The following is an 18,295-nucleotide window of genomic DNA, read 5'->3' on the forward strand; positions in this document are numbered from 1 at the left end:
TGAACTAACAATTATATGCAGATTTAAATACAAAAGATAAAGAAATAAAATAGGACATAGATAACACAGAGATTTAACGTGGTTCACCTAGAATGGGTTACGTCCACCATACACAGTCGTCTAATCTTTCTTATTATCCAGCAAAAACAGTACATCAACCTTACAATGCCTTAAGCATCCCAGCCGCTTATAACATGCGTTTTTAGGGCAACAAAACAAAGTCGGCCTTTTTTAGGGATTTATTACAATGTCGGTTTTCATCAACAAAAAACGGCAAAATTTTTTTTTTCTTGGGGACGGCCCCCGCTTTTCTCAGGGGCTGCCGCCCCCGAACCCCTGCCTGGGGCCCAGCCCGGCCCCGGACCCCGGCGAGTATATGTGCTGAGTGTACAGTACTTTTCTGATCAGTCGCCATATTTCAACAACCCCATGCCTGAACCACCGGGTGGAGGAGGAGCATGTTGCATATACGGATGATATTGATCATACACATGTTCATATGGAGGAGGTCTATATTTATGTTGCGTATATGGACCACTTGGTATAGAGTCATGGTGAGGAATGTAATATCTTCTTTGTCCATATATACCATACTCTATAGGCATGTCATGAGTTTGTTCTAGTGTGTTGCTCCCAAATTTGATGCGGGGTTTCCTTGTGTCCAAATTTTGAGCATGCCTTTGAATATCCAATTGCTTTGGTGGTTGGTCCTTAGCATTGGTATGTGATTGAGCATATTTTTCTGCATAAGATTTCCATAATGGTCTGCGAAGGTGAGTATCATATGCTTGACCATGTGTGTATGGGACCTCTGGTTTCTGAAACAAAGATGATGGTAATTCAGTCACAAGATGTGGTCCTCTATTGCATTCACTATTAGGCCTCCTTTGATCCATGTTGAGGTATCTTGGCTCCACTTTGTGCCATCATTTGTAAGAAGTATTGTCTATCTCTCCTCATTATTTCCTCAACCAATCAATTGAAACGGGGAACCATAATGGAGTCTTCCACTTCTACTGAATGAACGGAAAAGTTGTCCATATTGTCATTGTGTGTATCATTGTTGTTTGTAGTGTCCATGTTCTCAACATTTGGAATGTTTCTATAGGCATCCATGTTAGGTAATGTGTTATGATCAGAATTGAAAAAGACATCATTGTCATACTCATAGACACTCATGTTTGCGGACTCTTGAGCCTCTTTAGTTTCTCTTCTAGATTTTTGGGAACGGGTTTCAACCATGAACTAGGTATTGACCAAGATGTGTGAGACTAGATGAAAATGGAAAGATATGAAAGACCAAGAGTTGGATGGAATGTAAATGAATGTGAAGTGTACTTGCAATGTCCAAAGTGTAAGACCAAGTATGTATGTAGTAGAGTAGTTGTGGCTTCCAAAGAGATGATAGTTTCTCTTGATGAGGTAAGTTGACCTTGACTCTAAGTAAGACCAAATGAGACCCAAAGGTGATAGACCTTGATGAGGGACCACTTAGCAAAATGTTGTTGTATGTAGTGTGTTGACAAAGTATGATGAGGACAAGCAAGTGACCTTTTGACTCAAGTTTAGACAAATGTGAATGTAATGCAAGGTGTGCAGCAATGATGGACTTTGTGAGAACTAAAGATAGGTTGAATGTTAGATGAAAAACCTAGAGAGATAGCCTAGGAAGCTCAATAAGTCTGAAATTGATTGTTCTTGTTTCCTAAATTGTGAAAGTTTTCAATCCTAGACGCAGACGTGCCTGTATACTTCACAGACACGTTTAAATGACACAGACACTTTTTTGCCCTTCACAGACGCGATTAGATGACATAGATGCTATTCTGTTAGACACAGATGCATTTCTGAGATGTTGGAAATGCGAAGTTGCTCAAAAGACACAGACGCATTTTTGCCCTTCACAGACGCGGTTAGACAACACAGACGCTATTCTGTCAGACACAAACGCGTTTCTACAAACTTTGTGCAATTTTTCCAATCTGTGAAGTTGCTTGTTGTGACCAAACATGAATGTTTCACTGTTTTTCATGACAAGAGGACACAGTGTTGATGAAGACTCAATGTTTGCAAGTGTTTAAGACTCAGAATAACTCAAAAAAGTGTGTTGTTTGATGTAAAATTGTTTTGCATACACTTGAAGACACAATGTTTTGATGTTTGGTCTTGAATATTTGAATGTTCAAAATAAGTCAAGCACAATTCTTATGGTTGGCCAAGACAATAGTTGTTGGTCCCACATGGAGTTTCCCCCGAGGCTACGCTATTCAGAGCAGATACTTAGATGCTTGACCCTACTAGCTCCACCCTCAACACTCACTTCTTGGGGCAGTCAAGCATCAGTCCCCATGAAAAATCCTCGTGGAAAACTTTGTATCTCTACTAAGAACCATATGTGTGTGGGCCACTACCAAAGGTCCGACTTCCTGCCCCAACAACTAGAAGGATTTTGGCTTCTAAAACAAAAAGGTGCTAGTAAGGGCATCTGCTCGTGTGGCCACACATGTGGCACTTTTAGCTCTGTAAATACAGAAGGCTCCCAGCTGGTAGAGGTTACACCCTACAACTGATCAAATAAATTTGATCAAACGGGTTTATGGGGAGACATAGTGTCGGTATGAACTAATCAGCACACGTTATCCATAGTTTTCACCATGAGTACAGTTGTTTATAGTGGTTCGAAAGAAGATGGGTTTTCTTTTGCTACCACTTGGGTCGTTCTCTCCTCACTAGTAGTCCTAATGACCACACGGGGAGACAGGCCCTCTAAAGATTAAACAAAAAGAGCCTATTGCTCAAGACACCAAAGGCAATGGTTCAATTTTAGTGCACCAATTGAAGTGTTTGCTAGTCTATGAAAATAAGGCACACAATAAATATCAAAAACCCTTGCCAAGGTCTTGCAACAAATATCTATTAGTAGTTTGGATTGTTTCAAATGATCACCCCTTCCTGCAAGCACACAAGTTAGGTAAATTTTAAATCTAAAAGACTTTGTGAAATAGGGGCCTTCGACAAAATGATTTTGCTTTCAAGACAAGCTGCACCAATTTCGTTAGCTAGATATTAAGATATTAGCTCAAAATAAACCAGATCTGAAATCCGAAAGACGCAAAACTAAATCAAAGAAACCCAAAATGAAAAAAATGCACACAGACGCGGTTGTCAGAAACAAAAACGCTATACAATTTCGCAGACACGTTTAGATGCGACATAGATGCGGTTCCAGAACACAGACGTGGCTTCTGGACGTAGACGCACCTGAAGACTTCATAGACGCGACTAGGAAACACAGACGCATTTCCTGGAATCTGAAAAAAAAAATACTATCGAGGGCGCAAACGTGATTTTAGGTGTCACAAACGTGGCAGAAAACCAAAAATGTGATCTGAAAGTACGTAGACACAAAAATATCAAAATGTTGTTAGAAATGTCAGATCTGCAACATCAAAACACAAAATCTGCAACCAAAGATGTTAAATGCAAAAGGGACAAGAGTCCCACCGGGCGTGCCAAAATGTATATGGTGAAAATGGATACAACAATATTGAAAGACTAAATGAATTCAACCACAAAATCCTAGCCTAACAACAACAAAGATCCACCATAACATATGAAGATTACCTAAGACAATGCAAATCAAATGAAATCACAAAGATTATACCATCACATGTCCAATAGGGTTTGAATCTCCATTCTTCCTATCTCCATTGATCTTGCTTGATATATTTGCTCTCAGATTTTATTTGCACAAGAGCTCAACAAAGAACGGAAGTGTGGTTGCAAGTAGGATCGCATATGAATGTTCAAAGGCGTAGTGTAGTTTAATAATCATCAGGGCTGAATGCATAGGGTTGATAATGAAGGAAGCATCTCCTTATATAGAAGACACTATAAGAAGTGGAGGGATAAGATTGAGAGGTGTAAAAGATAAATGGTTGGCTATGATTAAAGGGTAGGTAGAGAAAATATGAAAATAATGAAATGGGTAGGTAGTGTATGAATTAAGAGATGAATGACATGTGTCATGGGTAGAAAAGGTTAATGAATTAATTAAATAAATAAAGATTTTTTTAATTAATAGAGGAAGTGGGATAATTAAATAAATAAGATATCTATTTAATTTAGGAAAAGGATAATTTAAATAAATAAAGGTATTTATTTAAATGAGAAATAAGGCTAGAAGAGGATAAATGAATTAATTAAATAAATAAAGATTTATTTAACCAATAGAAGAATTAGGCTAAAATAATTAAATAAATAAAAATATTTATTTCATTAGACATGAAAATTTTAGGTGTCTACAATACCATCCGCAAGCAATAACAACTCGATCAAGTCTGCCAAAGATCAACCGGTTCATGATGAAATGTGCAAATGATAACATGTCAACCCCAATCACCAAGAACATCTTCAAATACATAAAAATTCACGCAATCCTCCGAGAACCTTAGACAAGGCCCAAAACAACATCGCTCAATGATCTGCATGTTATGGAAGCTACCCGCAACCCAATTACTCTTTATTCCACACACTACAAAACCAACCAGTAAAAGCACACCAATACTGAGCCAATACCGGGAACAAATCCAAGGTGCCGGTTTGAACTACTCTGTTGCTCCTGCATCACTCTTCCTCTTTGATCTAGGTTTCATTGTTAAATCTTTGCTGATAAGTTGGTTTTAGGTTGTTGGTTGTCTCTGATGCATTTTTAGCAGCTATCTATTTTGGGTTTCAGGTCCCTTCAAAACCTATTGTAAGGGATTTTGGGTCCCCTCAAAACTCATTTATCCTAATAAAAAAAATCACCATACATACTAGATTAATGAGCATCCCTTGTGAGAGTTTGCATTTAATCTTCATAATAATATATAAATGTCCATCAGGTGCAGCAATAATATCTCTAGGATCAAAGGTGATCCATGATTCAAGTTTAGGTTTACATTTTTCAATTAGGTCCACAATATTATTGGACTCTCACCTAAGTCATCAAGAAATAATACATGTGATTTGAACTCAACAATATTGGTAGAGCTAGAAGGCAAAGGATTGATGAAGATTTGGAGGTTTTGGTTAGGATGTTCTATAGATTTGTTTCCTTTATCATTCACACCATCTATAGATATAGAAATGTTATCAATAAGGTCTTGAATCTTATACCTTAACTTATAACACTTCTTAGTATCATGTCTTACTTGGCAATGGTATTGGTAGAAGACTTTGTGATGAAAGGAAGGTAGGCTTAGAGGTATCTATAGTCTTGATAGGAGAAATTTGCAACATATTATCATAAATAAACTTCAATATTATACTATGAAAAGGATCAAAAAGAGGAGTTAATTCATTTATAAAGTATTTGGATAAATGGGCCACACCTAGTGTTGTGGCTACCACTTGAGTGTTGATTTTGTTGGAAGAGATATCATTTATCTTAATAAAACCTTTTTTGTGTTTGTTGAATTTTGGAAATGATTATTCAGCACTCTCATTAATATCAACCAAAGCCATTGAGGGAGATGATTCAAATTGTCTCACTTGAAGTTGATAGTTACGAAGCACATCAGACAATTAGGTTTAACTAAGTAAATTTAGAAAATAGAAGCTTATTTCTAATATACTTTTATAAATTAGTAATGAAATTATTTAAGCATCATGATCATACACAAGACAAGCAATTTGTGAATGCAAATGATTATATCTACTCACTTTTTCTTTAACTCATTGCTTACAATGAATCAAATCTGTCAAAGTAATTTTTTAGGACCAATGTTATTTTGAAATTGTTGAAAAAATATTCAATCGATAAGGAGACAAACAACAATACCATTACAAAGCTTTATCTCTAAAGGTTCAAGTAAATAGTTTTGCCATGAGTCTTTGATCATGACATAAATCACTACACGCAGTTTGAAATGTCTTCAAATGAGTTAAGGGGTCACCTTTTCCATTGTATAGATCTAAATAAAGGATTTTCAAATTCTTAGGAGAAACCACACAAACAATCTCATCGGATAGTGGGCTCGCTACATCATAAGTGGGAACACTTAACTTGTATTGGGTTAAAGAAGCCCACCATTTCTCTAAAGATAAAAACAATTTCAGCTAGGCTATGTATAGTGGCTTCAGTGGGTGGATTGGAATTCAACATATTGGATTGTGATGGAGGAGTAATGTTATTTTAAGTTGGTGGAGATTGAGAATAAGGAGGGGGAACATTATGATATATGTTGGTATAGAAAATGATTGGAAAATAAATAGAAGACTCAATGAAGTAGGTCTATAAGAGTATGAATTAATAGGATTTCACCCATGACTACTAACATGTGTACAATTAACATTTTACGTAGTGATAGTCATAATAAAAGATGTATATGTAGGCACACTAGGCAAGGTTGTCATGATAGGAATGGAATTCTCAACTTGACTAGTAGGATGAGAATAACCAAAAACTTTGGCACAAATTTTGATAGGCATAATATTTGTATCAACAATATGAGGAATATCATGTAACACTTCCACACCCAATTTATCACTTTGAACCATTGTCATCAACCCTTCAATCCAGGATATTTCCTCACTATTTTGGTATTATTGGCACATCCATTGTTGAAGGTTGTCAAATTCTATGTCAATTTTCCCAAACTGAACACTAGTAACCCTAGTTGGTGAGGTGATATCTTCATTATGAAAAGTGTGAGGTGAATGGGGATATACAATATTAGGTATGTCATGTGCTGGATTAAAGGAGGTGCCAACGCTCACATGGAATAATTTAATTAACTCAGGATCCATATCCTTGGTATTTAAACTTTGTGAAGCCTTAAGTATATAACTTCTTCTCACCAAAATATTGGATGTAAGGGTAAGGGTAACAAAAATCATGTACAAGGAAATGTCATAAATAAGCATGAGATATGATGGCTTCAATAAAATATAATATGATGAAAATTAGGGTTTCACCACCTTAATGGGTAAAGTTGTTAATTTTCAATGGACCGGATATTAAGGGAATGTAATTGGACTTTATTCATTTAATCCTAAAAGGAAAAAAATCAAATCAAGTTAATTGCACGGGGGCTTCAATAGCTAGGAAATATTATATCACATGCATTCATATTGGGGGGTTTAATATCCTAAAAATGAACAACAATATATTGCCTATCTGGTGAAACTAGGGGGGCTTTTAATTTGGGTTATGAAAAAATACAATATCTTGTGAAAATAGGGGGTTTCTAATCTGAGCTATGTATTCGAAGGGGATGATAAAAAAGAAGTTTAGGGCAATTTTTTTTTAAATAGAGGTATTATTTAGTATTCCATGAATGCACGTGATATAGCCCAAGTTCACTAAGTGAAGCCCTTGTGGTTAATTGTTCTCTTGTTTGAGTTGAAATTGAATTGGAACTAGGGTTGATTTTCAATTCTATATCTAGAACAAACAATGAGAAATTTAAATAAAATAGTAGTAATAGAATGTTCTAGATGTCATGTAGAGATGTAAAGGTAGATTTGAGAAGGGAAAGTATATGTTAGAATCTATGATAGAAGATCTGGGATGAATTGTAAAGACCATGGCGAGTAGGTCGCCCTAGTCCTCCAAATATTGGGGCTAGATAGATTGTATATTTTTTTGTTCAACATGACACACATAATCCACTATGACAAGGTTGGCGAAAAAAATTGGGACTAGGGGGGTGGTTGTCCTAGTTCTCTATTTTTCACACCTCCAAAAGTTGAGTCTGATTGTCATCATCTACATTGTTGGATTCCTTAGTCCCAACTCCTGAAACAATTCCTACACACATAAATAAGGAAATAGGTTGGGTTGATGGGGGATTATCTTAGGTCAAACCCTAGTTTAAGAATTAACCTTCAATTGAATTGATAACTAAATTGAAATAGAACTAAAATAGAATGCTTTCCTTTTGAGGAAAAGGCTAGATAAAATCAGAAAATGATTGAACTTGATACCTTGTTGAAGTTTGCTTGAATCCTCATGCAAAGATGTAGAATTTCTTCATAGAAGGTTGATCATGGATTCTTGAATATGAATTCTTGATCTTGACTTCACCTTCTCTTTCAATGCTTGATGAATGCTTGAATGCTTGCTATAAACTTGAATTAATTTTATAGTTGAGATCTTGATTGAGCTTCTTCTCCTAGCTTCTCACTTATTTTTTCTAATATTACCAAACCAAATGAGAAGGGGTGGGGGGGTTAGGCTTCCTTTTATACCTAACCAAGTATTAAATGTTTGAATTTTCATAGTAGGTGGACATGGAGCCAAATCCTTAAACTAATCAACACCAATGCAAGATAAAACAGTCAACACAAATGCACAAGAGAACACTAGGTATATGTGAAAAAAATCATAGGATGAAAACTATGGTGAGAATATTTAGTTGGAACTACTATCTAAATTTAGCCTCACAATAATAAAATAGGATTATAACTTTGTTTTTAAGGCTATAATCTAAGAAGTGACAACTCCTTGCTACTTTGTTTTAGGGATACAACCCAAGGAGGTTCACTACTCCCTAAGAATTATAACATATAATAAATAAGTTGAAACCTCAAAGTATCATAAATGAATGATGAATTCCCAACACAATACTTCTACACCATCCATTGCCTCTGACTCACCTCCTCTAGAAAATTTTGGGACTTATCCAAATATAGATACCTTCATCACACTACTTTTTGTATCCTTAAACACGTTTTTGTTCATACTTCACAATCACCACATAATTACCACAAATAACTTTGAATTCTTGCTCACTCACTACTCTCTAAAAAAAGATCTTCAAAATATATGCTCTCTATCCTTCTCCAAGTCAAATTGTGATGAAAAACTGAAAACAAGTATGAAGTCGGCCCAAGAAACCTTTGTGGAGCAAAGAAACCCACTACGGTCCGATCAAAAGATAAATAGGATGAAAAACATCTTTGATACACATTCCCATGTAGGTTCATCTATTCAAGCATTAACACAAATCAGTCCAAGTCAGGAACAAGGTAACATGTAATGAAACTTGTGGATCTTTATCAATAGGCCCTATAAAATATCAGAATCCAGTATGCTAACTGCATAGAAAAGTTTCTTTAATGTTGAGAGACATTCCATACAAACCTTTCATATTTTCATGCAACCTTAAGTAGGCACAAGTAGGCCAATAGAAAGTACTTCATTCCTAGTAAGCTAAAAAACAAAGTCTTGAGTTGGAACTTTAACGAACGATACATGTAGAACATCAAAGCATTTATAACCTAAATCGAGGTATTGCACTAATAATATAAACACATCGACCAAGCTACAAGAGAAAACACATAAATGTGGAGCATTTCCTTGATTGGTCTTGACAAATGACCAAACAATCTACAAACAATAATTATCAAAAACATTTGTGGCAACTTCTATGTCCTAAAAAGAGAAAGATACATTGTTCACAACACATACAAGCTAATATCTGAACGACAAGTCCATATGTTCAATTTTGGAGAAATGCAAAGGATTCTTCAAGACAATCTCTAGTACAACTTCCTACATTCTCATTCTTTCAACAATATGTCAAAATCAAATATTCTTTGTAGCATCAATTCTTTACTTAAAAGAAACAAGAGAAATAGAAGAACAATTTACAACATGGTCTTGATCATCAACATCATATCATCATATTTCTAATCCTCATCTTAATACTTCTAATCCTCATGTTAATACAATATTGTTGTACTTCAACATAGCACACCATCAACATACATGTGCAAGGGAAGGGTAAACATTAATGACAACAAACAATCATGTGTTGACATCAATGACAACATATCAACAATGTGTTGTGATTATTTATTGGCATATGAGCCCTCTATGTTAACTAAAAATGGAAAACAAATGATATCCTATTTGCAAGAATTGAATGTGGATCAAGAAACCATATTGCATGAAGATGTGATGATAGAAAATGAAAAAGGAAAACATAAAAGAGAGTTTATGAAACATGGACGATTAGACTTAAAGATTGTAATGTAATCTTAGCCATGTGATATTCTAATGAGTAAGAGAACTCTTTCTTCATTTGACATGTATCATTAACATTTTGAAAAAAAAGACACAATACCATTACCGAACATAAATGTTTCTTCATATTAATTTTTTTTGTTTTTAAAATCAACACATTGTCATGTTTTTTACATTTATTCTATCAAACAACTTAACTCTTTCTCGAAACATTTTAAATTTTAAACGGAGTTTATAGACAAGCAGGTAAAAAAGAACATGATTTGGGCCCTCAGAATCCGCCGTCAATATGATTCCTTATAGATTTACTCTCCAATTACATTAGGTAAAAATAAATTTAATGAAGTACACCCCACTTAGAACAGAAATAACGATAAAAAAGCGTTGTAGGGATGAAAACGTATTTTAGTTGTTTTGATTATCACAAATCGTGGTTATGGAGAAACACCATTGGTAGGGACAGCAGACGGGGATACGGTAACTGAATTTCCACTTGGAGCAGTGGAGGAACTCCTGGAATTAAGTATATTGTATACCAGAATATTTATGAAATACTTAAGTGTCCACCTATTTTCGCAGACAGAACGGCAGAAGAATTCCACGAGGGCTATCAGTGATCCGGTTCCAGTTATAAGAAAGAGCCCCCAAAAGCTATAAATGCTCAACCTGTTGGAATCTACTACTGCTCCAGGACTAGCGCAGAGGGTGTCATTGAAATACATTTTTTCAATTTTCTGCATTTCTTTGTCCTCTGACACGGATAAAACGGCCCTGGAAATGTCTGAGAGAAGAGGAGAACCTTTGGGAAACACCTGTAACAAAAGCATATCTAAGAATTGTCTCACAGAAATGCATTCAAAGATTATTTATAAATAGAATTGAGAGGAACTCACAAATCCTAGACCGCCTGTTCTGTAAGTAGGGCCCACAATTGTATATCCGCATTGCTGAGACAAGAAGAGCCGGACGTAGGGGATCTCGTCAAAAATAGCAGCAACACCACCATTATTTTGACCCTTTGTTAAAGCTTCCCCATATTCTTCGGGCGTTGAATAAAATTTCATTTTCTTTTTTGATATTCCGAAGAGCTGTTCCAGATACTCTTCCACAAAAGACCCTTTTTGATAGCCTACTTTAACTCCTTCGTCTCGGACAGACACCACACTTGTAATCGTTGGCGTCATTTGTTTAACTGTGAGGATTGAAGTGAGATTGGCTGTGTAGTTCGACGTTAATATCAGAACTACAAAAAGCCAGATTATAATGACAATTCGACTCGAATTCCTTTTGATCTTCTCCCCTGCAAACATAGTTAAGAAATGAAAAGGTATGAATTCTCTGACGACAGTTTTCTAAGTAGACACTAGATGGTAGCGTGCAAAAGTTATAGACGTATATGGTTGAGGCCACGTTCATCTCAATTCTGTCATTTCAGTACTTACTGTGAGAGAAAAAGAGGGTCGAGAAAGAAAACCTGGAAAAAAATCCAAGTGAAAGATTTAGATAGATATAAGTATTTATATCAGAAGAAAAATGTATAGAAAATGCTAGCAGAGAAAATTATTGTATACCATAGACTAGTTATCACTTGGGTAATGGCATCTCCACTAAAGTCGGGATTTATTCTACGCTCAAGGAGCCATACCACAACTCCTGTAAAGATGAAAAATGCTCCTGTTGCACACCATAAGTCAGGAGTAAATGGGAGGAGAAATGCCCATGGATTATTGCCTCCACCAGTAGTAATAGGCACCATCATTACCATGCCAGTTTCTGTAAACGGATGTGTGAAATCAACAAACTTGCTTCGATTTGCTAAAATTGTAGTGTCGCCCAACACGGCGTCGAATTTCTGGAAAACAAAAAGACCTGCATTAGAATCTCAAATAGTTTGAAAGATTCGTATAAATTAAAATTGCAGGATGAGAATAAGAAAGAGACATTGAGGTAAACTTGATAGACAAGATTATCATAGTTGTCAGTGTCATAAGGGATGAGATCGTATGGCAGCGCATAATCTAGCCGCCTGAGAACCGCGTCAAATACATCCTTACAGAATCCCGTGACAATGCTCTGGTTACGGCTTTTATCAAATGTGACCGTAACAAATTCCTGGAGGCCATTCTTCACGGGCACCCCAATTCGAAGCCTTTTGCCCATTGTGGGTATCTCCCATCCTCGTGGAATCTGCGCGTCTCCACCTGGCCAAACCACAGCCTTAAGACTGCCGACGCTATTGTAAGGAGGCAGCGGAAATGCTCTCGACAGATCTTGAGTTTCATCCGTCCAGTAACCGACGACACGGTAACTTTTTCCTACTACATTTACTATTTGGTAAGTAGATCCTGATAGTTCTCCATTGCTAAGTCTGATAGCGCCGCTTAGTCCAGTAAGGTTCGTTGCAAGTATATTTTGCAACAGCTGCTGCCCCTGCTGAAACACCCTGATTGTTGACAAGTCCGTTGCATTTCCAAGTGCTACTGGAGGGCTAGAAGGCTCCAAGAAATTAAAGCGGGTATTGCTGGATGTCAATTTAACAACGGCCCTGGCTACCATCTGCACGCTGTCATAAGCCAATAAACCGTACTGATTGAGCTCTGTCAGGGCGAAATCCTCGTCCAGATTTTCTGCTCTAAATCTCTCTTTCCACCGTTTAGAGAAATCCTTGAGCTTTTTTGAATTGGGAACGTACGTCTTCACTCCAACAATGCCTTCCATGGACGCCATGGTGGAATCATTGAGCAGAGTACCCAAAAGACTGGCAAATCCGTCTGTTGTTATCCAGACATAACCGGAACCCATCATTCCTATCTCATGGGCCTGTGCGAACAACTTCAATCCGAGATCGGCATTCATGTGAGCAACGAAGACTCTTGACTGCATATTGTTCAATTTGTAGAGCTCCTCCCTGATGGCCTCCGTGGTCGCTTTTGGGGAAATTGACGATCTGTATTCTATTTCGGAGCCCACGTCCGTAAGCGCATCGTTCAACGAGTTTACAGCGCCGAAACCGAAATCATTGTCAGGATAAACAACCACGATTCTTCTCCAGCCATAAAGCCTTACGAGAGCTGCAATGGCCTTCATCTGCAACGCGTCACTGTGAGCCATCCGAACAAAGTAAGGAAATCTGGAGTTGGAAAGCAAGGGACTTGTAGCAGAGAAGGACACAATCGGCACATTGGCCGCATCTCCCACGTCTGATACGAACTCTGCAACTTGGGACGTTTGCGGCCCGATTATTGCTACTGCTTCCCCTTTCAGCAGGTTAACAGCTGCATGATTACAATCTATCACATTAATTTAAACTCAGGTATCTGGAACCTGTAAATTATGAGAAAAGAAATCGAGGACAAACGAAATTACCCGCTCTTGCACCCCGGAGTGAATCTCGTTGCCCGTCGCGCATATGCAGAAGGAGGCGCATGCCATTCAGAAGCTTTGGATCATTATTCACGTCCTCCACGGCTAAATCAATAGCAGTTTTGGCCACCTTCCCCACCAAAGAATCAAAGTCCACGATAGCCCCTACATGAACGTTGTTATCGGCTTCGATTGAAAAGCATAGATTTGAGAGCAAAATGATAGCAAACATTGCCACCACCATCTGCCCGTGGCAATCAACGACTGCCCTGCACTCGCTCCACCTCATCTTCCTTGCGATAGCTTCAAACCTCAAATTTGACAATCTTTTGCCAACCTGAAACCAAATTTATAGTGTGTCAAACTTTTCTCGTTGAAACCTACATCAACCTACAAATTTGACAATGTTTTGCTAAACTGAAACTAAATTTATAGTGTGTCAAACTTTTCTCATCGAAACCTACAGCAATCTACAACTTTGACTTTCAAGTTTCGTTATGCAACCATCCTTTAACTAATACTATATTGGGTCAAATCATAGGCGTAATATCAGCTTGACCGACTCCCAAACTTTGGGCAGCAACTGGACGAATTTTTTTTCTTTTTCATAGCTGTCTGATAAGTTAATCATAGTCGTCTATACAAAGTTTCTTCCTAGTAGACTATAGGCGCGGCTGGCGATTGCAGTATCTTGTGGAGGTTGAATCTGGAATGTTTTGTATGATGTTGAATCAGTCTTTGATCTTGTCTATTGTCAAAAAAAAAACCGATCGAGGTGAAGACATTTCGTTTAACGTAATTGCAATTGGTTTTTCTTTTAAGATTTTGGAAAAACTCATCCATTTTGACACCACTTGTTAGGATTGACTAAATATATTACGTTCTGTACGCGTGAAGTCGTATGTTAACCTCGATGGTTTTGGGTACATTAATCGAGGTAAAATGGCTTACCCATTTACAAAAAAAAATACACTGAAACATGAACTGCATATAGGTAGTCCACCAAACCATCAACATTCATGTTACTAGCAAATCGCAATGCTGTAAATACTTTAATCTTGAATTAGCAAATCAATTTTGACAGGTATTTTTTTCTTAGATAAAAATTGAATTCTTAACAATAGTTCATTTTTGAAGGGGAAAATTAATGCTGGTCGGTGAATTTAAAAGTTAAGAGAAAAACAACAAGAAAATTGACAAGAGAACTCTTAGCTGTAACAAATATTGCAACAGTAGGGTTTATCAATAAGAGTAGAGGATAGAAAAAGGGGAGTGTAGTGCAAGATCAAAGAATTCCGAAAACAAAAATAGTTTGGTGATCCAGAAAGAGTAGTCATACACAACAGTTTCTAACAGCTTCTTATAGTTCCAGGAGGAGGAGTCATATACTGCAGCTTTGAACAACACCCTACAACTCTCGTAAGAGCAATCCTTAATAGCAATAGTAAAACTGTCGATTTTTTTTTAATCTGATTATAAAGAGTGTTTGAAAATAATATTTGAGGATAAATGTTGACAACGCACAATTATTAGTGCTGAGCGCCATCTTCCAGTTTCTATTTCAGTTTAAGTTTGCATTTAGAATTTGTCCAAAAGAACTCTTCACTCTTCAGCTTACTGCAGCAGTAATCTCATGATGTCAAAGATGTTTGGTATTTAAATTTATGGTACTCTAACCACATGTCTGGTAATAAATAACTTTTTTAAAATATTGATGAGTATTTTAAATTCAAGATTATGCTCGGTTGTGATAAAACATTGGAGGTTGTTGTAAGAGCCATGGAAGTTCATGCCAACGAAAGTGAAAAAAAGAGAAAAAGAATTATTTTATACAAATTAACTATAAGGTGTTGTTTGAAAACTAGAAATATACAATTTATAATAAAAATCAAATCAATTGTATGGTTATAGTAGTGCCTATGTGAAGGAATAGGATGTTCCTAATTAATTTTAGTGAACATAGCAAGCATCTTACCAATATTGCATATGAGGACAAAAAATGGTTGTGGTATCTTAGATACACACATTTGAATTTTAATAGCTTGAAATTTTTTACATCAATTTTTTTGGCTTATGGATTACCTAAGGTTAAGGAATATAAAGAACCTTGTGAAGGGTGTAATAAAGGCAAAGCATGGAGGGCCCATTACCCACGTAATTGATTCATTCAAATATTTGTGGTTCTATGCAGACAAAGAGGTTGGGTAAGTCATCATATTTTATTACTTTTATTAATGATTACTCTTGAAATTGTTACAATAATTTTTTGAAGACCAAAGATGAAGCCTTTGATACATTTAAAAGGTTCAATACCCTTGTGGAAAATGAAAAAGGTTGTAAAAATAAAGTTTCAAGGATTGGTCATGGAGGAGAATTCTACTCAAGAGATTTTAAGAGTTTATGTGATTTGCATGGCGTAAAATGACAACTTACCATTGTTTTCACACCTCAATAGAATGGATTAGTCGAGATGAAAAATCATACAATGGTGGAAATGGCAAGAAGTATGTTACAAGTTAAAGGGTCAATTAATTCTTTTTGGTGTGATGTAGTTTCTATAGAAATGTACATTATCAATCACAGTCCCACTACAGAACATGCACCGATGGCTCCTTCTAAAGCCTGGTATGCGAAAAAGCCTAATGATACTCATTTAAGAGTTTTTGGTTGTTTAGTCTTAACATGTAAATATGTGGAAAATATCTAACTATGAACAACTTAAATAATGTACCTTATTCACATTATAAAGGGAGAAACTAAACATGAAATATCCCTATTTAAAATAATAGAATTTTTAGTACCTATGGCTTTATCCACCTCCATAGCGTAAATAGGATGATGAATCTCTTCCTCTAAGAAGGAGTTTCTATTTAAAACAGAGTGGACTAATTAAAAAACCTATCTACCATATTTTATATATTTTTCCTTTTATTTCTAACGCCAAAAGACTTTTTTAGTTGTAGGGATATCCTTTTTTTTCATATTATTTTTTTAGGTTAATTGTTTTCTTATAAAGACTTGTAATTTTTCCAAACTTATGAATGTATCCAATATTGTCTTCAATTCTAGATATTATAAAATATACTTTAATTACATTACTTAAGATGGTTGTGAGAATTTTTAATCTTTAAATCTAGAATAAACATCTTAGAATTTTGAGGGGGAATATGCATATTACATCAATAATTAATTGGCTCCTTGATGTGAGGGTCCTAATCCATGTCAATTTAAATCTAAAAGGAATACCATGGTGTGTGAAGTATTTTTTTTTATTTTGACATATTGGATAATGGTATAGAATAGAGACTAATAGAGTCTTTAAATCCATTTGGCAGCTATAATTGAGCCAATTGTTGGTTTAAAAAAAACTATATATTCTCATAATATATTTCCAAACTTGATTATCTATTTGTCTAAGTAAGAACATTTTATTTGGGTTCAACATCCAATAGAGAGTCCATTATAAATAATTTTGAGAAGGAAAACTAGATTGGGTAGCTCTAATATCATTTGTTCTCTTCTAAAAATTTTCTAAGATATAGTTGATACCATTAGTTATAATAAAAATACCTTTTGGATGTTTTTTTATTAAAATAAGTGGAGGAAGAGCCCCCAGCACATTAGAGATCAGAAATTAGAATCATCAAAATGAAAGGCTATTGCAAAGATAGAACAACAAAGTTACCCAAGATGTGACCAATAAAAGCACTAAATACAAGCTAAAATACCTCAACAACATGCTTCCAAATTGAGCAATAAATAATAGAGCTAAAACCAACCAAACATTTTCAAAAAGTAGGAGAAAATAGTGAAAATCTAGACTTTATTAAAAAATTGAGTTAGGAACCATTTATGGCCCCAACGGGATAATTTGGGCATTCATAAAAATAGGAGATTGGCTCTTTTTCTTATAGTGAATAATCATCCAAGAAGAAGCATCATTTAAAGGATAACTCAATGAAGTAGTACTGGAGGAATTATCAAAGATAGTAGATGAATCACCCAGGTAGGCCACCAAATTCAAAGAAGGAACCCAATAGTTTAGGGTTAGAGAGTTAGGAACCATGGACAAGATGAGGCTAGATCTCTAGAGACCCACAAAATGAGTCACAATAATAGCCACATAAGTAGGAATAGGGGCCCGAGATGCTGAAATAAACAATGGAGCATGAAAATAAAGTTTTGAATCTACCAAACACTCTAACTCAATATTTGAAGTAGCAGGAAATTTTTTTGAGATGGTATCAATCACTGTCCTTCCATTAGGTGGGAGAATAGTGTTGAGAAGAACCACATGGACAATAAAAAATCTAAATTGCACATAGAAAAGTAGTGTCAGCACTAGAAATGGATCCCTTCATATAGTAAAAAATATATTGCTAAGAAAAATCACCCACCTTTAGGGAGATCTCAATACGAAATGACTTTGAAATGTCCATATTAACCAAAATATGGGTATACAAAGTGTGGGAGAAATAACTAGTATCAGGAGATACCTTGAGAAAATGATCCAACGTGTTACAAATAGCTTCATAGATAGATTTGCACTAGAAATAGAGGGGGAGGTAAAGCACCCTTACCTAGATAAGGGAAAAAATAGTAGATTCAAAAAAGCAGCTAAAAAGGGTGACCAGGGGTGAAGGGAAAGAGCATGAGACCCTCATTTCTAGTCACCCATGGTAAGAAAATCATCCCAATCCTTAGTAGAATTAAAATAAATAATGAAGTAACCATGAGCACAGGGGTAAATCTCAACCTTACTAGAGACCACCAAGTTCCAATGCTACAAAATATAGGAATGGGACACAAGAAGTGAGGTCCACAAGTGATTGAACCTCCAAAATAATCCTTTCCTTTCAAAATAGGATATATTGTCCAACATGTCCAAACAAACCACCACCTTTGAAATAGAGGAGG

The 18,295-nt window shown here is 35.9% G+C and overlaps 1 protein-coding gene across 1 annotated transcript; it reads right to left on the reverse strand.

Annotated features, from left to right (window-relative positions):
• Positions 1 to 10,449: 10,449 nt before the first annotated feature.
• LOC131054706 (glutamate receptor 2.7-like) lies at positions 10,450 to 13,622 on the reverse strand. The gene is made up of 7 exons (XM_059220363.1): positions 13,382 to 13,622; positions 11,957 to 13,290; positions 11,587 to 11,867; positions 11,458 to 11,489; positions 10,909 to 11,315; positions 10,682 to 10,827; positions 10,450 to 10,528 (listed from the first exon to the last, which is right to left on the reverse strand). Exons 1-7 carry the CDS (start codon positions 13,620 to 13,622, stop codon positions 10,450 to 10,452), a joined length of 2,520 nt encoding a protein of 839 aa, XP_059076346.1.
• Positions 13,623 to 18,295: the final 4,673 nt, after the last annotated feature.

The sequence above is a fragment of the Cryptomeria japonica genome, chromosome 5 (genome assembly GCF_030272615.1).
Source record: "Cryptomeria japonica chromosome 5, Sugi_1.0, whole genome shotgun sequence".
NCBI classification, from domain to species: Eukaryota; Viridiplantae; Streptophyta; class Pinopsida; order Cupressales; family Cupressaceae; genus Cryptomeria; species Cryptomeria japonica.